This window comes from Oncorhynchus kisutch, linkage group LG20 (genome assembly GCF_002021735.2).
Source record: "Oncorhynchus kisutch isolate 150728-3 linkage group LG20, Okis_V2, whole genome shotgun sequence".
In the NCBI taxonomy this organism is placed as follows: Eukaryota; Metazoa; Chordata; class Actinopteri; order Salmoniformes; family Salmonidae; genus Oncorhynchus; species Oncorhynchus kisutch.
In genome coordinates, this window is record NC_034193.2 from 34,184,974 (window position 1) to 34,207,959 (window position 22,986).

Consider the following 22,986-nt stretch of genomic DNA (forward strand, 5'->3'; position numbering starts at 1 on the left):
GAAAACCTAAACATAAAATGGGCTATATACACAAACATCTGCCACAATAATCATATTACTTGTATTTTTTAAAACAAACTCCTTATAAACTGCACAAGCACCAGAAATGCTGTTGTTTTGACAAGTAGCAATAAATCACTGATATCAATTAGGGGGGAAATCAGGTTGTTCGTGCTGTTGAAACTAACAAAAAAATAATAATAATAAAGACAACCTGCAGAAGACAGTCAGCTACATTTTGGAGTGATGCATTTAAATGTAGGGGTCGCTAAACAAAGGAACACAACACTTATTTGTCATCACTCATCGATATCATGTTGAAATCAATTGTGCTGAGAGGAGGGAGATGAGGTTACACGTCCTGTTAAAACTAACAGCTCAAAAACCACACAGAATCTGGGAGTAATGTGTACATCCCTGGTTAGAGGGCAATTTGTAGAAAACAGCTAGCTACATTTTGAAGTGTCGCATTTTTTACTCAAGTGGGTCACCAACGTGGTAAGTGTAACGGAATTTTCCGTGAAGCTAACATCCCTATCAAGTTCAAATCAATAGAAAAGGGGCAAACGTTTAGGTTTCGACCTCGTGACATGACTAAAATACTCCTACTAGAATGTTGAAACGCTCTACATTGTGACATTAATTCATTGATATCATGAAACAACTCCTTCATGTATTTTCTGATGTTTGGTCAGAGGTATTTTATCAAGGACAAACACTGATCACAGCTGAGAATTCTCTCCTGTGTGTGTTATATGTTGTGAAGTCCGCTTGCTAGACGTAACAAAACTCTTCCCACATTGAGCAATGCTATGAGATTTCTCTCCTGTGTGTGTTTTCTCTGGTGTGATATAAGGCTGGTTGACTGAGTAAAACTCTTCCCACATTCAGTACAGCTATAAGATTTCTCTCTGGTGTGTGTTCTCTGGTGTCTATACCAGTTGCTAGACGTAACAAAACTCTTCCCACATTGAGGACAGCTATAAGGTCTCTCTCCTGTGTGTGTTCTCTGGTGTGCTATCAGGGTGGTTGACTGAGAAAAACTCTTCCCACATTCAGTACAGCTATAAGATTTATCTCCTGTGTGTGTTCTCTGGTGTCTAGTCAGACTGCAAGATGTAACAAAACTCTTCCCACATTGAGCACAGCTAAAAGGTTTATCTCCTGTGTGTGTTCTCTGGTGTGATCTCAGGGTGGTTGACTGAGAAAACCTCTTCCCACATTGAGTACAGCTATAAGGTTTCTCTCCTGTGTGTGTTCTCTGGTGTCTAGTCAGCTTGCAAGATGTAGCAAAACTCTTCCAACATTCAGTACAGCTATAAGATTTCTCTCCGGTGTGTGTTCTCTGGTGTCTATACCAGCTGCTAGATGTAGTAAAACTCTTCCCACATTGAGCACAGCTATAAGGTTTCTCTCCTGTGTGTGTTCTCTGGTGTACTATCAGGGTGGTTGAATGAGAAAAACTATTCCCACATTGAGTACAGCTATACGGTTTCTCTCCTGTGTGTGTTCTCTGGTGTCTAGTCCGCTTGCAAGATGTAGTAAAACTCTTCCCACATTGAGCACAGCTATAACATTTCTCTTCTGTGTGTGTTCTCTGGTGTATTTTAAGTTCATATGAACATTTGAAATGTTTCCCACAGTCAGAGCAGCAGTGAGTTCCCCTCCATGAGGGTCTCTGCGGGTGTTTCTTGAGGTGTTCTGATCTGGAGATACTTTTCTCTGCCTCGTCAGCATCATGAGGTTGTTGAGGCTCCCCAGAGGATCCACGATAGTCCCGCATCTCTCCTGCGTGAACCACAAAGTCAGACAGATGTTTAAAGGCCCACAAAATTAGCAAGAATAGGAATATTTTCACATTAGTAGTACCTGATGATTGTAGGCTAGACATCGGTTATTAAAGTTGTTGAAATCCTAAGCATTGTGCCAGACGACTTTTGTTCTCCAATATAGGACGCTTTCTGTGTTTGCTAAAATTGCAGTATGACGTCGATGCACACGCAATTTGTTGTAGAAACTCCTCCCCTCTAATGAGGAAACCGCTAGTTATGGACGTAGTATATCTGTCTGGAGCAAAAATGGCGAGCAAAGAGTTGAGTTTTTCACAATGTAGTCTGTATGTGAATGGGGGAAAACTCAGGGAAGTAACCTCCATTTCCAGGAAGCTTATGAGAGCATTTCACACCACTTTGGATTATAATTGTAAGGCTCGCTTGAATGTCCTGCTTAATATGTTTGTGTCATCATCGCAAATCAATCGCTTTGTACTTTAAAAAAAAAACACTTCAACCAGTAAAATGCTATTTTTTTGCTAGATATTCCATCAGCCTGACAATGAGGGTTTGTACACTAAGTGTTTGCCAAATTTGCCCATAACTTCACCTAACAACATAGACCTACTGTAGGACCAATAACTTCACCTAACAACAACATAGACCGAGGACTATAAATAATTTAATATTTCAGGTGAAACATGGAAACTAAAATGTCTTTGTCATAACATTTCATAATCTGGTCACCAGATAATTTTGTCAATAATCCCACTAGGCTACGCTGTAATGTGTTGTCATTCTAAATGTCCTGAATAAAGGAAAATAGCTCTTTTTGTTGTACAATAGCCTATCCATCAAGGAACAGTTCTCTAAACATTATGAGCTAAGTATCTCTGTGTGCAAACAGACTAACGAGACCCTACTATAAATCAAGCAGACAATAACTATAAAACATCAATTTGTTAGGGATGTTGGATCGAATGTGGAGGACGTCATAACCGTCTTTACCAGAGTAATGAATGAAGAAGCACTTTGGTTGTTGTTGCATGTCGTGATGTTTGTCATTTGACTGTCATTCAAAAAATGATTTCCTGGAACAGCTGATAGTTGATCATGTGACTAACTAAATTGCAACAGTATTAAGAATGATGTGTAATTATTGAAGAACCGCATAAATGACAGTATCCATTTGGGTGTTGTCAATAAAGTTAAGGTGACTCTCGTGTTAGAACCATTGGATTAAGCAAACTGAAATGATTTCGAATTCCTGTGCCCATGAAAACTGTTTTCCCAGCATAACATAAGACACTAAATGTTACGTAGTTAGAGAGCATTTCAGAGATTTGAATACAAAAAAAACTGTCCCACAGCAAGATCCAGTATTTAAGTTGAAGTTCATCATACGGCATGCTTAACGTTATGACTATAACTACTGTTCCCTGAAGGAGGGAAACTAGGTACAACATACTATTAAATCCACGCCTCGCTGGAAGCCCCACCTTCCACAGGTGATGAGTGTGAGGCTCGAATTTATTACCGCTCTTCACCGACCCAGGAAAGGGCGGGTTCAAAACAGGTGTTGTACCTCATTTCCCTCCTTCAGGGAAGAGTAATTATAGTCAAAGTTACATTTGGGGATGTCTGATAGTATTTCTGATTGTCTTAACGCACCACCACTAATGAGTTGGAGCTTCTCAAAGTAATTTTTTCTTCACCTCAAACAGCAAGTAAACAAAGTCTAATCAAAATCAATTGCGAATGACAATAGTTCCTCAAAGTATTTTCATAAAATATTTCCAGCGCTCGCCCTTTCGATAACCACTCAGCATAAAAGGGAAAAATGTAATCCATCAAGTGGAAATGTCATAAAATACCTGATTACTTCTTATCCTTTACACAAATAGCCGACAGCGGTGTCTGTCCCAAACTCACTGGCCGGGAAACCGAGTGTCCAGAATATTTTATACAATGTTGCAAGCTTGCTATCACGAGTATCACGGGCCAACCCAGTTGATAGTTGATACCATGTTTAAAGTTTGTTGAAGACAAACAAAAAATGTATCTGTTCCACAAAAATGAGCACATGAAAATCATAACTTGCATGCAGATTGGTAGGAATTGTAAAATAAATTAGCACTCCTAATGGAAAAAGTTTGACGACCGCTGGTGCCGTGTATTACTGAAAACTTCAGCAGCGGGAGGAGGAGAGTTTTTCTACTTCTGGTTAGGTGATATTGATGAATGGCTCCCTTGAGTAATTTGTGTATCTGTAATTATTTAATCAAAAAGCATGCTTAAAGCATCAGACGCACATATAGTTGATTTTATTAAAACATGGGGTGATTAGTATAAAGAACAGATGACTCTTGGTAGACCAAGATATATTTTAGTTGGGGACAGCACTAGAACATGATTTTGGGGCTCCCGAGTGGTGGAGCGGACACTGCATCTCAGTGCTTGAGGTGTCACAACAGACACCCTGGTTGAAATCCAGGCTGTATCACAACCGGCCGTAATTGAGAGTCCCATAGGACGGCGCACAATTGGTCCAGCGTCGCCCGGGGTAGGCAGTCATTGTAAATAAGAATTTGTTCTTAAACTGACATGCCTAGTTAAATAAAGGTTACATTGAAATAAATTAAAAATAGTGATTCATGACAAACCATTTTTTACAAACCTGCCAAGGCACCAACTTTGAGAAGGGTTTCAAACAAAGTTTTCAAACCAATTCATGAATGTAATTGTATCTAGGTATGTCTTGCCTTTAATGTAAGGGCATGAAAACAAATTGGCTGAATATTATACAAGGACTTATCAAGAGCTCTAAAAATTTGACCCCCACAGGAAATCTACACTGGCAATTCTATAATATACTATATATCCTAGAAACCTGGTTAAACTATCATTATGACATCATGGATGAATTCTAGAATACACTATATAGCCTAGAAACCTGGTTAAATTATCGTTATGACCTCATGGATGGCCAGTTGTTGTATTCATAGTGTATTGAATTTAGGGGGTAGCCCTGAGCTGAACTCAAACCTGGGTCCAGCGACTGTCAAGCCAACACCTTACAACTGTTACGCCAAGATGTCTGAACTTCTTGACGAGGTTGCTAGGTGTTGGGTTAAGGTTTCTACAATATCGTTCTCTATGAATTTGAGAGTGGTTACTCCTTCCCCCATCCCTCAGCTGTTAGCCAAACCAAGTCTCTGGGCAGCCATTTTGTTGCCTTAAAAAAAAAAACACACAACCCAGCAATCTGCTGTTCAAACAATACAAAATCTGTCATTCCACCACTGTTTTTGTAAAAAAATGATTATGGGGTTGGAGAAATGTAACTACAGACCTATGGATGCCAGGACTGACCATCCATGATATCAACATTATAGTTTTAACCATGTTGAGGCGATACAGTGTTGATTTACATTATTTCTAAACATTAGAGTAAATAAAGCTTATTTGGGGATCTGATGGGGTACAACAGTTGAACTGAGCTCATGAGGCATGTGTTATATTCTTCAAGAATCAATGGCTGTAAATAAATAATTTAAAAGTCACAATATGGATGTCGCAATTGCAGATTTCCGCTTTAACACCAAACATCAGTTCAACTGCAGAGTTTGTGCCTCTGTTTTTAAGACAGTACTTACTAGTGTTAATCAGGGAACGGTTTCTCAAAACCATCTTATGGCTAAATTCTTTGTTAGAACCATAGGATGCCTTAAGATGCGTTTGGGAAACCGGGCCCAGATATCCAGGTTCCTTCTCTTCTTCCTCCGCCTTTGTGGATGTGACAGTCATCTCCCCCTCCCCCTCTTTCAATCCATAAAATGCTTCCTCTTCTTTTACTGTAACATCCTCCTCCTCTTTCACTCTGAAAGTGTCTTCCTCTTCTTTCACAGTAACGGCCTCACCCTCTACTTCTTGTTTTACTGTGATACCCACCTCTTCTTTAGAAGGAGAGTAGCTTAGTGACCGCATGGTCGGGGATGTTAGCTAGCTAGGCTAATTCTAACTTAACCAGCCCTCTAGCTGACTAATAACAACACCGTAAATATGAAATTAAATCGGATAACTAACTAGAGGACAGTAGTGGGTTTAAATCACCGTGGCTAATATACACTAAAGCGTCTAAAGAGCTTTATTGGTTCGGCTATTTCGTATAGCAAGCTACCGAGGTGGCTGACGAACTGTTGCTGCTGTTTAAAGAAGCGTTCCCGTCCACTAGATTATACGTCACACCAAAAGCATTGACTTAAAGTCTCACTTCGCCATCTGCTGACTGGAGTGGGTAACGCAGTTGAGTAAAATGTATATTTAATTTTCAGACAACAAGTTAAAGTGTAGGAAGCATGAGTTTTGAAAATCATACCTGCTTGCTCATTTTAGTTTTGTCAGCTTTTCGGTAGGGATGTTACGTTTGATACCCGGAGCTACGCGGCATGCGTCCAACTCGCTAAGCAGTAAACTTCTAAGCAGTGTGCCGATGCCTGTACCACTTTATCAGCAGCACGTGATCAATGACGTCTGAAGCTTAATTTCGTCGAACAACCACCTGATTGGTTTGGTTTTGGGCTTGTTCAACACTGCAGGTGACTGACTGACCTTCAAATCACTATACATTGTAAATAACTACTCATTATTATTTATAAATCAGTCAGCCAGTCACCATTTACCCACAATGCAGCATGGATTTGATGCTCTCGAACACGGCCAGTGGTTTAGTAAATGACAAAGGCTACGCTGCTACGGTGTGGGATGTCATCTATAATATGACATAAAGGCTATGCTGCTACGTGCGGGATGTCATCTATAATAATGACATTAAGGCTATGCTGCTACGTGCGGGATGTCATCTATAATAATGACAAAGGCTATGCTGCTACGTGCTACGGTGTGGGATGTCATCTATAATATGACATAAAGGCTATGCTGCTACGTGTGGGATGTCATCTATAATATGACATAAAGGCTATGCTGCTACGGTGTGGGATGTCATCTATAATAATGACATAAAGGCTATGCTGCTACGGTGTGGGATGTCATCTATAATATGACATAAAGGCTATGCTGCTACGGTGTGGGATGTCATCTATAATAATGACAAAGGCTATGCTGCTACGTGCTACGGTGTGGGATGTCATCTATAATAATGACAAAGGCTATGCTGCTACGTGCTACGGTGTGGGATGTCATCTATAATAATGACAAAGGCTATGCTGCTACGTGCTACGGTGTGGGATGTCATCTATAATATGACATAAAGGCTATGCTGCTACGTGCGGGATGTCATCTATAATAATGACATTAAGGCTATGCTGCTACGTGCGGGATGTCATCTATAATAATGACAAAGGCTATGCTGCTACGTGCTACGGTGTGGGATGTCATCTATAATATGACATAAAGGCTATGCTGCTACGGTGTGGGATGTCATCTATAATAATGACATAAAGGCTATGCTGCTACGGTGTGGGATGTCATCTATAATATGACAAAGGCTATGCTGCTACGGTGTGGGATGTCATCTATAATAATGACAAAGGCTATGCTGCTACGTGCTACGGTGTGGGATGTCATCTATAATAATGACAAAGGCTATGCTGCTACGTGCTACGGTGTGGGATGTCATCTATAATAATGACATAAAGGCTATGCTGCTACGGTGTGGGATGTCATCTATAATAATTTGGCTGTTCTAAATGCTGTGTTGCTCAAAGTCTTGAGTAATGAACCTATTTTTGAGACTATTGGCTGTAAAGCGTCAATGCTTCAGGAAGCTTTGTTTACCCATCATGGAATCTTATCTATTTTTGATGTTGGAGATTGAGGCCATCATTCTGTATGTCTCTGCTCTTCTGATCTGCAGTCATGTTTTAGTTGGGCTCTGTTAGTTGGGTCCTAACTGGTCGCCATTAGTTGGGCTCCAGCTCGCTGACCATAGTGTCACAAACCGTCTCGAAGAACGTGACAAAAAGTGAGACAACATGGAGATAAAGAATAACAGAATATATTTATTAACTGAAGTAAAGTATATACAATTAACAATGGTGTGTGTTTAGTCAGTAGTGTAAGTGAGTGGTCGCGTGTATACATGTGATAATGAGGGGTGTTGAAAGGTGCCAATGCAAACAACCAAAATATGTCTATGTCTGCATGGAAAGAGTCTCCTCAATGAATGGGGAAGAGGTACATTTATCCTGGGACACACCCGAGCCCAGGTGTGTCCCATTTCACTGACTACCCTCCCGGTTCCGCCCACCGACATCCTATTAAGGAAAACAAGAGCAAAGAGAAAGAATTCGGCAGACAGAGTGGGAGGGATGTCACAGAAGTCTGGTGATATACCAGGGACTATGCATGCAGTTAGGTTTGTATGCAGTCTGGTGATATACCAGGGACTGGGGATGCAGTTAGGTTTGTATGCAGTCTGATGATATACCAGGGCCTGGGGATGCAGTTAGGTTTGTATGCAGTCTGATGATATACCAGGGACTGGGGATGCAGTTAGGTTTGTATGCAGTCTGATGATATACCAGGGCCTGGGGATGCAGTTAGGTTTGTATGCAGTCTAGTGATATACCAGGGCTTGGGGATGCACAGTTTGTTTTCCTCTAGCTATTCTCCAGTTTGCTCCCAGCTGCTTTCATAGAACATAGATCACTGTTAAACTAGGCTACAGAGCGTTCCAAGTTTGACAGATAATTCAACCAGTGTGACCAGTGGGTTTCTTTTAAATGAATGAATATGAAACTGCCTTAAATACAGATATGAAGGACAGTATGTTTTAAATTCTCACTCAATATGCACTGCTCTATTTAAACGTCTCAATATAATATTGTTATTTAATGAAAGCAATGAAAAATAAACAGACGTATCTTAACTGCGTTACCCACTCCAGTCAGCAGACGGCGATGTGCGTCTTTCAGGCGTTGCTGCCTGCGTGACGTATAATCTAGTGGACGGAACACTGCAACATCAACAACAACGACGAGTCTGCCACCTTGGTAGCCAACAGCCGAAACATTTAGACTGTTTCTGTGCATATTTGCCTCTGTGTTTTAAATATACTTCTGACATCTAGTTAATTGCCCCGTTTTAAATGTTACACGTACATTGTTAGTCAACTAGCTGGCTTTATAAGTTAGCCTAGCACTAAACTAGTCGCTCATGCTAACAACTAGCTAGCTAACATATCCGACCATGAGCTCACTAAGCTACTCTCCTGCTAAAGAAGAGGTCTGCTGGACGGAGAAAGAAGCTCTGGGCTGAACGTTGTCGTGAAAGAGGAGAAGGAAGAGGAGGATGTTACAGTAAAATAAGAAGTAGAGGGTGAGGATGTTACAGTGAAAGAAGAGGATGCAGTTTGAAGTGAATGAGGAGAAAGAGGGAGAGAGAACTGTCGTATTGACAGAGGAGTCAGGAGATCTGATTACCGCCAGTAAGTACTGTCTTAAAAACGGGCACTAACTCTCCAAAGTTTTTTGAACGAATGTAGCAGCATGCTACTGAAATTCTATACTTAAATGTTGTTCTGTACTACAGGAATTTGTTATATAATGTGAAAGCTACGTTTTAAAATGGGTGGTTAAAGCTCTGAATGCTGATTGGCGAGGCCGTATACCATAGGTATGACAAAACATGTTTTTACTGTTCTGATTACGTTGGTAATCAGTTTATGATTGCAACAATCCACCTCGGGTTTCCGATATATGGCCAATATACCACGGCTCAGGGCTGTATCCAGGCACTCTGTGTTGCGTTGTGCATAAGGACAGTCTTATTGCTTAACTGTGACATGTGTATACCATCAGAGTCCCCCCCCCACCACAAAATCACAACTTAATTGTCTCACAAAATGGCAAACAAGTTATAAATGAAACGTTTGACGTGTCTATTGTAGACCTTGCATGGAGTGTGTAAATACGCAAAAAGCAGATTTCTAAATCATGTTGGAGAAATACAGAAAATAACAAGCATTATTGACATGAAAAGGACTCGTTATGGAGAGACTAAACATATTAGCAAAAGGACAAGCGTTTTGGGGAGACTGAACATATTAGCAAAAGGACAAGCGTTTTGGGGAGACTGGACATATTAGCAAAAGGACAAGTGTTTTGGGGAGACTGAACATATTAGCAAAAGGACAAGCGTTTTGGGGAGACTGAACATATTAGTAAATGTTTGTTAGTCGACAAAAAACATGGGCAAAATAGCCATTTGAAGGAAAGGCTTAACTACAGAATGATCATTTAGAAAAGATAGTCGTTATTAGAGAGGTTAAAGTAGACGGCACGCGTCAAAGTAATTGATTTATGACCCTGCGTCATGATGACGTGTGCATGTCCAAATATGGGCCGAAGGCCCTGCCATCCTGTTCCTGTGGTCACGTGTTAGAGGGTGTGTGTTATTTTATATCTATATGGCATCCTTTGAAGTAGTCATGGTGATTGATGTCTAGGGGCCTGGTTGAACTGGGGGGTTGAGTGTTTGAACTTTTGGAACGTGTATGTCCCCCACCCCCAGTTTTATTGTCCTTATGGTTGTTATCTATGAAGCAGGAATGGGGGTGTGTGGGTGTTAGAAACAAGGAGTGTGTGTGTGGGGGGGGGGGGGGTTGAGTGTTTGAACTTTAATGTGTATGGCCCCCACCCCCAGTTTTATTGTCCTTATGGTTGTTATCTATGAAGCAGGAATGTGTGTGGGGGGGGGGGGGGGGCATGTGTCCATTTCAAGCTTTAAACAACAATTAAACAGCCATCTAAATAAATGTTTCTCAGACTAGTTTCCAATTTAGTTGTCTTTATATGTACAGGCACAGAGCTTCCAGATGGCTCCAGCCTAATGATTTTCAGTGCATGTACACCTGGGGAGATTAGAACCCCAAAGAAAAGATCCTAAAGGTAATTTCAGATTCAGGTTTATCATGACAGCCGCTTTATGAAAGGCCTTTACTTATGGCTAAACAGCTTCTACACAGCTTAATAATTAATGCCGTGGGATGAAATGAGGTGTTTCTAGGAGGGCTTAAACAAATCTACAGTGAAACAAACATGTACACTTTACACACATATTTATTGACATTTAAAAAGACCACAGTAACATGACAGAATTTGTGCGACGAAATCTGCTAGGGGATATTAAATGTACAACAGTAGTATTCTGTAACAAGCAATACATCACTGGTTTTAAAAATGTATCTCACGCTTTAACGATAGGGGAAGAGGTAATTTCATATTTCGGTTTAGGGGGGTTATTAACTTTATGGAAAACAATATTCACACTGTGGATTATAAACATGTACGTACATAGAGAACCAACACATCAAGATCTAACAGGGATGAGTGGGGATTCATAGTACAATAGGAGGCTTCTGTAACCTGCAATACGTGTTAAATATGTTTTACATACATCCACGACTGAATGGTTTCACAAACTACCTTTAAAGGTTTTGTAAGAAAGTTGTAACAGGCCTCATTCAACAGTCTAGAGATGAACCTTGAGACACCAAAAACATCACCGCTTAGAGCAGCTTGGAGATTATTACCCATGTAAGTGGGGAGCAAAAGAGCGGATTTAACCAACTCTGTACAAACCCCGACACGGGGTATGATAACTCTGACGCGTACGTCTAATGATTATTGTAGATGTTTACAACTGAGGGAGTTGACAGTAGGTCAATGAGATGTATAAAGGCAAATTGACATAACGGACCTCAAAGACCAACAGACTACTTAATAATATAGAATGCAGGGGTGTGTACTGAACATGTAACCATTATAAAACAAAAAAAGTCTCGAAACACCCCCTAGTTAGGGACAGAACGTGGAGCATATACTTTAACACTATGTTACCACAGCTTTAGCGCAAACCCACAGCCCCGAATATTTAGCTGCCAGGACAGATTAAAAAAGAGATGTGATTAAGTGAATCCCTCCTAATAGATATTTCTGAAGGCTACTGGACATAGGTGATTGGGAGGCGACTGTTAGACGTAGATTCTCAGAAGCAATTTATAGTCTTTCCTACAATGGTATGTTATAAAGTACAACTGTAGGCCTCCAATGTTTTTACATAAAAACACTAGTGATGCATGTTTAAATAGTAGTACAATATGGTAATTAATTCTAACATGTCTTTAAAAAGTTAGTACTATATATTTTGGTATTAAATCAATGGTTTTAAAAACAGTATCGCACCCATTTAACTAAAGGGGAAGCGGTCTTTTCTCTCACGCTAGGGTCTGGCGCAGACAACTGTAAGATCTGAAAAAACATGTATTATTTTATAGTCTTTTCCTACAATTGTGTGTTATGAACATTACGGGTTATTAAAGTTTGTAATTATGTACAACTGCAGGCCTCCAAGGTTTTTTATATAAAACACGCGTGATGCATGTTTAAATATTATTCAAATTTGTTACTTAATTCAAACATGTCTTAAAGGTTGTACGAAATATTTTGGAATTCAATAAAAGGAATAAAAAAAACTCACCCTTAACTATGGGAAAAGGTATTTAACATCATCACCCAGCTCTGTCGCGAAGGAAAAAGACCTGGCGAATCAGGGGGCATGCGTGAGTGTGCGTTACAGAAACCAAAGGGGGTGTGTTCAACAGGGGTCCCGGCGCTCTGTAGAGAATCGTTTGAAACCAAGGTTTGCACTATCAGGCATACGGCATGTCCAGATATCGGCCGACCGCCCGGGGTTAAACACTGATATCTAATCAGCACCCCGGTACCCCACCAAACCGGTTGTAGACAGAATGTGTCTCTGAATTCACCGCCTTTTGGTCTCTAAACCAAACATACAGGGGGGTTGCATACATGATATCTCCCGAAACAATCCCACCACGGTCCTGCAAAATCTTTACGTACTTTAGCAAGTTAGAGCCAGAACGGGGAGCATCTATTTTTAACACGGTTAGCACCGCTTTAGCGCAAACCCACAGGCCTGAATATTTAGCTGCCCGGACAGATTTAAAAAAAATATATTCTGAATAAGTGAATCTCTCTTAATGGATATTTCTGGAGGTGAGTAAATGAAAAATATATTTTAAGATTTGTTTGAATATTATCGGGATATTATTGTAATATTTAAACCCGAGTTATGTGTATTTCAGGCCAAAGGCCAATATAAGTTAAAAAGTGTATATATAGCGTATAACTGTTAATATTGTCTAACGTTTGTTAGACAATTGTTTGGGATCCTAACGTTTGTTAGGATCCCGAAACATTTACGCAGCTTTTACGCGGTTTACCGGATCTGGAACAACATGAGGGAGATTCAGTCTCAAAAACCAGGCAGTCAGTCGCCATCAGCATTTTTTCACTGTAAGTCCTTATAATTAATCACATACCCCAGAATATTTATATATACAAATTTAAAAAAGTGTGTACCATTTTAAAAACTTGTATGTATTTACAGCCGACATACAGCCAAGAATGATAAAGGATTCGTTATGGACATCGGACACATCGGGTGACTTGGATGCAATTCTCCCGTTCTGTACGAACGTTTTTTCAAACTCACCGCGAATCCCGGGAACCTCCACCCCCTCACAACATATTCCAGACCCCAACAACAAACGCACAACTGTGGCCCAAGTGCATTGCGCAGAATCACCATAGGTATTAATTCTAGGCATTTACATGTATGTTTTTAAAAATGAAGACTATTTATACAATGAAAAAATATATATAATAATCGCACTGTTTGTAAACAATAACTTCTGCCCTCCTGGGTCTACTTGACCCGCTTATTGATTAGAAACCAAGGCTGTGAAATATATTCTCTCTCACAGGCTATGAAAAAGACAAAAGCTAGGACATTGACTCCTGAGTGTTGAACTTATGCCCATTCTACAACAACCCAGGTTGTTATATGCCCCTGAGGATCATCTACGAACGTTGGAACATCTACAACTATTGAAGATGCAAAAAGGGGTTTTCAGAAATACATTTGGTTTGCAGATATGTATTATAAAAAATAAAAACATTATTATCATAATCTAAAACACTTTAAAGGAGCTCTAATTCAAACATGCAAGGATATATATATATATATATATATGATACGATTACCCACTTTAAAACTGTTGCTGCAATATCACTTCTCAATGTGTACACATTTCAAGCTTTCAACAACAATAAACCAACCAGCTCAATAATGTTTCTCAGACTTACACACTGTTGAGTTTTCCTAGTTAGTAAAGAAACAACCACTAAGCCAAAACACAAAAAGTTGGAATATAATCTGTATACAAGTCATTCTATACGGAAAACATGTACATTTTGATTGATCAAGAATTCCCAATAGGTTTGTGTCAAGCCCTGACCATAGTTTGCTATGTATGTTTATAGGTTTTGTTGGGTATGGGTGTGATCTGAGTGGGCATTCTATGCTGTATGTCTAGTTTGTCTTTTTCTGTGTTTGAGCCTGATATGGTTTTCAATCAGGGGCCGGTGTTAGTCGTTGTCTCTGATTGGGAACCATATTTAGGTAGCCTGTGTTGTCATTGTTGGGTGATTGTCTATGTTAGGTGCTTGGGTCAGCTCATTTGGTATACAGCGTCACGGTCGTTGTTCATTTATTGGCTTGTTCATTTTACTTTGAGTTTTGGTCATGCATTAAAACGATGCATTCACACCATGCAGCGCTTTGGTCCGCTTCTTATTACCCATGACGATCGTGACAGCTTGATCTGATCCTCAACCCTATTACGACAGCATATCACGACTACACGCATTGTCATTATTTTAGTTAACAGCCACCCATGGTGGAATTTGGTACTTTTTTCTTTGTACATGCACCAAGCCTCCAAGGGGGGTGACAACCGTATTCCCAATGAGAAATATAGTCTAATAAAACAAATGTCTGCATAATGAAAGACAAACTGTATCCAACAATGTATTTCAATCTGTTTTAAACATGGATATTGTCTTAAAATGAGCAAGAATAGTCATTGTCTTGTTTTCACATTAGTAGTAACATCTAAGACTGTAGACTAGAAATCATTTATTCATGTTGTGAAACTCCAAGCAGTGTGCCAGACGACTTTTGGTCTCCAATATAGGCACCTTTCTGTGTTTGCTAAAATTGCGGCACGAGGGTAATTTGATTGCAGAAACTCCTACCGGCTAATGAGGAAACCGATAGTTATGGATGTACTATATCTGCCTGGAGCAAAAATGGTGAGCAAAGATTTGTTTTTCACAATGTATTCTGAATGTGAATGGGGGAACACTCAGGGGAGTAACCTCCATTTCCAGGTTGCTTATGAGTACATTTCACATTTCACACTTGGATTATAATTGTAAGGCTCGTTTGAATGTCCTGTTTAATATAATGTTTCCTACAGTATTATGAATTATGTGTAATTATTGAAGAACCGCGTTAATGACAGTATCATTTTGGGTGTTGTCAATAAAGTTAAGATTAAATTTTTTATTTCACCAGGTAGGCCAGTCGAGAACAAGTTCCCATTTACAACTGTGACCTGGCCAAGATAAAGCAAAGCAGTGCGACAAAAAACAACAGAGTTACACGTGGTATAAACAAACATACAGTCAATAAGACAATAGAAAAATCTATATACAGGGTTTGCAAATGGAATAAGGAGGAAATGCAATAAATAGGCCATAGTAGCAAAGTAATTACAATTTAGTAAATTAACACTAGAGTGATCGATGTGCAGATGGTGATGTGCAAGTAGAAATGTTGGTGTGAAAAAGAGCAAAAAAATAAAAACATGGGGTTGAGATAGGCAGCTGGATGGGCTATTTATAGATGGGCTGTGTTCAGCTGCAGCGATCAGTAAACTGCTCAGATAGCTGATGCTTAAAGTTAGTGAGGGAGATATAGTTCTCCAACTTCAGCGATTTTTGCAATTCGTTCCAGTCATTGGTAGCTGAGAACTGGAAGGAAAGACGGCCCAAGTAGGTGTTGACTTTGGGGTTGACCATTGAGATATACAGTCTAACCAGACACATTAGAATATGTGGACAACAACAAATACCTAAGTCAGAATCGTCCAGAGTAGTGATGCTAGTCAGGCGGCGGGTGCAGCCAAGATCGGTTGAAGAGCATGCATTTAAATTTACTAGCGTTAAAGACCAGTTGGTGGCCACAGAAGAAGTTTGGTATTGCATTGAAGCTCGTTTGGAGGTTTGTTAACACATACAGAATGGTGTCGTCTGCGTAGAGGTGGATCAATGAAAAACCCGCAGTAAGAGCAACATCGTTGGTATATACAGAGAAAAGAGTCGGTCCGAGAATTGAACCCTGTGGTACCCCATAGAAACTGAGAGAGGTCTGGATAACAGGCCCTCCGATTTGACACAGAACTCTATCTGAGAAGAAGTTGTTGAACCAGGCGAGTCAGTCATTTGAGAAACCAAGGATGTTGAGTCTGCCGATAAGAATACGGTGATTGACAGAGTCGAAAGCCTTGGCCAGGTCGATGAAGACGGCTGCACAGTACTGTCTCTTATCGATGGCGGTTATGATATTGTTTAGTACCTTGAGTGTGGCTGAGGTGCACCCGTGACGAGCTCGGAAACCGGATTGCACAGTGGAGAAGGTACAGTGAGATTCAAAATGGTCAGTGATCTGTTTGTTAACTTAGCTTTCGAAGACTTTAGAGAGGCAGGGCATGATGGATATAGGTCTGTAACAGTTTGGGTCTAGTGTGTCACCCCCTTTGAAGAGGGGGATGACAGCAGAAGCATTCCAATCTTCAGGAATCTCGGACGATACGAAAGAGAGGTTGAACAGACTAGTAATAGGGGTTGCCACAATGGCGGCGGATCATTTTAGAGAGGGTCCAGATTGTCTAGCCCAGCTGATTTGTACGGGTCCAGGTTTTGCAACTCTTTCAGAAAATCAGATATCTGGATTTGGGTGAAGGAGAAGCTGGGGAGGCTTGGGCAAGTAGCTGCGGGGGGTGGGGAGCTGTTGGCCGGGGTTGGAGTAGCCAGGAGGAAAGCATGGCCAGCCATAGAGAAATGCTAACTGAAATTCTTGATTATCGTGGAGTTATCAGTGGTGACAGTGTTTCCTAGCCTCAGTGCAGTAGGCAGCTGGGAGGAGGTGCTCTTATTCTCCATGGACTATACATTGTCCCAAAACTTTTTGGAGTTAGAGCTACAGGATGCAAATTTCTGTTTGAAAAAGCTAGCCTTTGCTTTCCTAACTGACTGTGTGTATTGGTTCCTGACTTCTCTGAAAAGTTGCATATCGCGGGGACTATTCGATGCTCGTGCAGTACGCCACAGGATGTTTTTGTGCTGGTCGAGGGCAGTCAGGTCTGGAGTGAACCAAGGGCTATATCTGTTCTTAGTTACACATTTTTTGAAAGGGGCATGCTTATTTACGGTGGCGTGGAAATTACTTTTAAAGAACAACCAGATATCCTCTTCTGACGGGATGAGGTCAATATCCTTCCAGGATACCCTGGCCAGGTCGATTAGAAAGGCCTGCTTGCAGAAGTGTTTTAGGGAGCATTTGACAGTGATGAGGGGTGGTCGTTTGACCGCGGACCCATAACGGATGCAGGCAATGAGGCAGTGATCGCTGAGATCCTGATTGAAAACAGCAGAGGTGTATTTGGAGGGCAAGTTGGTCAGGATAATATCTATGAGGGTGCCCATGTTTACAGATTTAGGGTTGTACCTGGTGGGTTCCTTGATAACTTGTATGAGATTGAGGGCATCTAGCTTGGATTGTAGGACAGCCGGGGTGTTAAGAATATCCCAGTTTAGGTCACCTAACAGAACCAAATCTGAAGATAGATGCGGGGCAATCAATTCACATATGGTGTGCAAGGCACAGCTGGGAGCTGAGGGGGGTCTGTAACAGGCGGCAACAGTGAGAGACTTATTTCTGGAGTGATTCATTTTTTAAATTAGAAGCTCTAACTGTTTCGGCTTAGACCTGGAAAGTATGATATAACTTTGCAGGCCATCTCTGCAGTAGATTGCAAATCCTCTCATTTTGACAGAAAATGTTGTAGTTGGGGATGGACATTTCAGAATTTTTGGTGGCCTTCCAAAGCCAGGATTCATACACGGCAAGGACATTAAGGTTGGCGGAGTGTGCTAAAGCAGTGAGTAAAACAAACTTAGGGAGGAGGTTTCTGATGTTAACATGCATGAAACCAAGCTTTTTCTGGCTAAAGGCTATCAGAACTGGTCGTAGTGCGTTGTGAACAGAGAATAAAAGGAGCAGATTTCTGGCCGTGGTAGGATAGATTCAAGGCATAATGTACAGACAGGGGTATGGTAGGGTGCGTGTACAGTGAAGGTAAACCTAGGCATTGATTTACGATAAGATTGGTTGCATCTCTGGAGGCACCAGTTATGCCAGGTGAGGTCAGCTCATGTGTGCGAGGTGGGACAAAAGAGTTCTCTGAGGCATGTTAAGTGGGACAAGGGGCTCCGCAGTAAAATAAAACAATGATAACTACACTAAACAACAGTATACAAGGGATATTGACATTAGAGAGACATAACGCAATCACAGGTGTTGATTGGGAGAGCTAGCTAAGACAACAGGTAAGACAACAACAGGTAAAATGGCGATGAATGGGCAGATTATCTAGTGTAATGGTCCAGAGTTTACGGCAGGAAATCGGTGATGTAATGGAGAAAAACAGTCCGATATGCTCAGGGTTGATATTGCGCTGTGCAGACTGGAAGGTATTATCCAAGCTAAAAGCGGCTGTTGTCTGAGCTAAAGGTAAAGACCGCTAGCAGTGGCTAACAATGACTAAATAGCTAGTAGCTGGTTAGCTTCTGATGGCTAGCTGCTGATGGAGGTTCTAACTATAAGATCTAAAAAATAGCAGATCCATATCACATTGGGTGAGGCGAGTTGCCGGAAGCATATTTCATTTAAAAATGGAAAAAGAGATTGAAATATATTGCAATATATATAAAAGACGGGGAAAAACCATAACATTTACAACAAACACGTCTTACTGCTACGCCATCTTGGATTACAAGACGACTCTCAGTTAAAAACCATTGGATTTAGCAAACTCTGAAATAATTTAGTATACCTGTGCCCATGAAAACTGGTTTCCCAGTGTAACATAAGAAGCCACTAAATGTTACATAGTTCGAGTGCATTTCAGAATAGAAAAAAACTCTCAGCAAGATCCCGTATTTAAGTTGAAGTTCATATGATAAGTGTAACGTTATGACTATAACTACTGTTCCCTGAAGTAGGGGAACTAGGTACAACATACTATTAAATTCACGCCTCGCTGGAAGCCCCGCTGAGCAGGTGATGAGCTTGAGGCTCGGGTTAATTCCTTAAATTTAATACCGCTCTTCACCGACACAGGAAGGAGTGGGGCCAAACAGGTGTTGTACCTTGTTTCCCTCCTTCAGGGAACAGTAATTATAGTGTTAGGCTCTAAATTTTTCAGAGTAAATAACTCACGGACACTAGAGAAGCTTAACCAAGTTTAATTCTTCCCTAAGGGTCTTTACAGCTGTAATTCAGACAAAAACATGTTCTCACCATCACAAGTATATATACCCCACTTTGGACACTCCTCCTCTCCAATCCTTACATCTCCTGGTTCCACAGGAAGAGGGTGACAGGATACTAAACCCTTATTACTCCTTTCAGGGGATCTGACCTGACAATCCTTCCTTCGCCTAATCCACAGATGTCCATCCGCTTCCCCTACAGCAATCCTGTGATCTCCTCCCATCCACCCAGCACATTCCACAGCCACTCTGTCTTTCTTCAGATCTCACTCCTTTATATACTCTGCGTCTAATCTATCATGTCGTTAATATCTCAATGTTCAAAGTTTAGCCCGAATCCAACAATAGTCGTAAAGTTACACTCCCTTTCAGTCGGTCAACTTCGGTAAAACAGGTGTCTTTTATACAGGTAACGAGTTCAAACAGGTGCAGTTAATACAGGTAATGAGTGGAGAACAGGAGGACTTCTTAAAGAAAAACGAACAGGTCTGTGAGAGCCGGAATTCCTACTGGTTGGTAGGTGATCAAATACTTATGTCATGCAATAAAATGCTAATTAATTACTTAAAAATCATACAATGTGATTTTCTGGATTTTTGTTTTAGATTCCGTCTCTCACAGTTGAGTGTACCTATGATAAAAATGACAGACCTCATGCTTTGTAAGTAGGAAAACCTGCAAAATCAGCAGTGTATCAAATAATTGTTCTCCCCACTGTACATATAGTTGATTTTATTAAAACACATGGGGAGATTGGTAAAAAAAAAAGACTCTTGGTTGACCAAGATTTATTTTAGTTGGGGACAGCACATGATTTTGCAATGATTTTGGGGCTCACGAGTGGCGCAGCGTTCTAAGACACTGCATCTCTGTGCTTGAGTCGTCACTACAGACACCCTGGTTCGAATCCACGCTGTATCTCAACCGGCCGTGATCGGGAGTCCCATAGGTCCAGCGTTGTCCGGGGAAGGCAGTCATTGTAAATAAGATCTCTTAACTGACTTGCCTAGTTAATCAAAGGTTACATTTAAATAAATAAAAATTGTGTTTTATGACAAACTGTTTTTTACAAATCCATCAAGGCACCAACTTTGAGAAGTGTATAAAACAAAGGTTTCAAAACAATTCATTAATGTAATTGAATCTATGTATTATGACATCATGGATTAATCTAGGCATGTTTCGCCATGAGCTGAAACCAAACCTGGGTCCAGCGACTGTCAAGCCAACACTTTATAACTGTTACACCAAGATGTCTTAACTTCTTGACGAGGTCGCTAGGTGTTGGGTTACGGTTGCTTCAAATCAAATCAAATGTATTTATATAGCCCTTCGTACATCAGCTGATATCTCAAAGTGCTGTACAGAAACCCAGCCTAAAACCCCAAACAGCAAGCAATGCAGGTGTAGAAGCACAATAGCTTCAATAGCTTTCTCTATGAATGTGAGAGTGGTAACATTTCTCCTTCCCTCAGCTGTTTACCAAACCAAGTCTCAGTAAAAAAAAAAAACATCAATCAACCAACCAATCTGCAGTTCAAACAGTTTTGTGAAAAGATGATGGGGCTGGAGAAATGTAACTACTCTCAAATTCATAGACAGACCTATGGATGTAAGGACTGACCATCCATGATATCAACATTGTAGTTTTAACCATGTTGAGGATATACAGTGTTGTTTAGAAACAATGTAAACCATTGGAGTTAAAAAAGTGTATTTGTGGTCCTGATGGGGTATAACAGTTGAACTGAGCTCATGAGGCATGTGTTATATTCTTCAAGAATCAATGGCTATAAATTCATAATTTAAAAGTCCAAATATTGATGTAGCTATTGCATATTTCCCCTTAAACACCACACATCAGTTCAACAACTGCAGAGATTGTGCTTCTGTATTTAAGACAGTACTTACTAGTGTTAATCAGGGTCCGTTCATTGGATGCCTGAAGATACGTTTGGGAAACCGGGCCCAGATATCCAGCCTCACTAACGTCTTTCTCTTATTTCACTGTAACATCCTCAACCTCTACTTGTTTTTGTATTGTGACATCCTCCTCTTCGTCTTTCACGACAACGTTCAGCCACAGACCCTCTTTCTCCGTCCAGCAGACCTTTTCTTTAGCAGGAGGAGAGTAGCTTAGTGAACTCATGGTCTGGAATGCTAGCTAGCTAGGCTAATGCTAACTTAACCAGCCTGCTAGCTGACTAATAACAACAACGCCGTAAATATGAAGTTAAATCGGATAACTAACTAGACGACAGAAGTGGGTTTAAAACACAGTGGCTAATATCCACCAAAGGGTCTAAAGAGCTTTATTGGTTCGTCTATTTTGTCTAACAAGCTACTAACTGTTGCTGCTGTTGAAAGAAGCGTTCCGTCCACTAGATTATACGTCACACCAGCATCATTGCCTTAAACTCGCAGACCGCCCTCTGCTGACTGGAGTGGGTAACGCAGTTGAGTAAAATGTAAATGACATTTTCAGACAAAAAGTTTAAGGGTAGAGATCAGAGACGTCGCCATGCCTTTAATGTTCATTAGCCCCCCCCTAAATAAATAAATATCAGTCAATATTTTTTTCTGTGATTATTTTTTTTCGTCAAAGGTTTCATCGCATCTTAAACTTCTTACAAGACCTGCACTGGGAACGGGATCTAAGATGGCGGACTGAAATACAAGGAGAGAGGGGTACCGCTACACAGAACGGAACTGGATCAAAGATGGCGGACTGAAATACTAGGAGAGAGGGGAACCCCTACACAGACCTGAACTGGATCAAAGATGGCGGACTGAAATACTAGGATGGAAGCAAATTTAAGGGATTATAACGTTATAAAAAAAATCATGCAAAACATGTACAGTTGACAGGAATGTTAGTTAATGTAGAGACAAACGATTATGCTTTTTTTAAATCATAAAGTTAATTTAAGAAAATCTTGATTTAGCTGGATAGCTTTATGGGTGTTGTGACATGAGTATGAAATTGTCATTCTGGTTGTTTTTGAAACAACCAGCAAACCAGGCTGTACTGGTTTGGATACTGTATGGATGTGTAGCGAGCTATCTAGCCGATCTGTGTAATGGACCCGAACGTTTGGTATACATATTAGTTCAGAACCTAGCTATGAACCTCAGCTATCGTAGCCAGTTGTATCAACTTCAAAACAGCCTGAATGACATTAATGAAGCCTATGGATTGAGTAGAATAATAATATCATGTTGTGCCAAGGATGCAAGTCATATATACATGTAGTTATTACCATGCATGAGATCCCCACATTGTAGCCTGTACATTTAATATATTCACTGATCATGTACTCTACCTTGGCAAATAAAGGTGCTGTTCAGGTATGAATGTCTTTGAGATTATTTTTCAGTCATATCCAATACCAGGACTATCAAATTCCAGTCTTTGAATGACTGTTTCTGCATGTATGTATTACAATTATACACTTCAACAGTGTTTACCAATCTTGGTCCTGGGACATCAATGGTTACACATTGTAACTAATAGACTAGAAAGAGGATTTAACTAGTTAATTAATATATACAGAAATATAATGTTATAAACAGTTCACTACACTTCCTATGCATCATGTAAATACTCTTAACACCGGTTCATCTCAACATCTAATGCCCTTCATCTGTATTGATCTGATAAACACAGGATAGGTGGAGTATTTCATCATATTACACTTCATTTCAACCAG

At 40.4% G+C, this 22,986-nt stretch overlaps 1 protein-coding gene across 2 annotated transcripts; it reads right to left on the minus strand.

The window, feature by feature from the left end:
• Nucleotides 1-442: 442 nt before the first annotated feature.
• Nucleotides 443-6,260, minus strand: LOC109865253 (gastrula zinc finger protein XlCGF17.1-like). 2 transcript variants are annotated; one of them, XM_031798758.1, is made up of 2 exons: nt 6,151-6,260; nt 443-1,788 (listed from the first exon to the last, which is right to left on the minus strand). In XM_031798758.1, the coding sequence occupies exon 2, from the start codon at nt 1,781-1,783 to the stop codon at nt 752-754; it is 1,032 nt and encodes a 343-aa protein (XP_031654618.1). In that variant the 5' UTR covers nt 1,784-1,788; nt 6,151-6,260; the 3' UTR covers nt 443-751. The 2 variants fall into 2 exon arrangements, with proteins under 2 accessions (XP_031654618.1, XP_031654617.1); XM_031798757.1 differs by lacking the exon at nt 6,151-6,260 and adding an exon at nt 5,429-5,603.
• Between the last annotated feature and the right edge of the window lie 16,726 nt (nt 6,261-22,986).

Bases quoted from the DNA above. Each gene is read 5' to 3' on its own strand.
- LOC109865253 (XM_031798757.1), bottom strand. From the start codon at position 5,579: ATGACTGTCACATCCACAAAGGCGGAGGAAGAAGAGAAGGAACCTGGA. The intron at 1,789-5,428 runs GTAAGTACTGTC...TGGTTCACGCAG, and splicing joins CCGTTCCCTGATTAACACTA to GAGAGATGCGGGACTATCGT.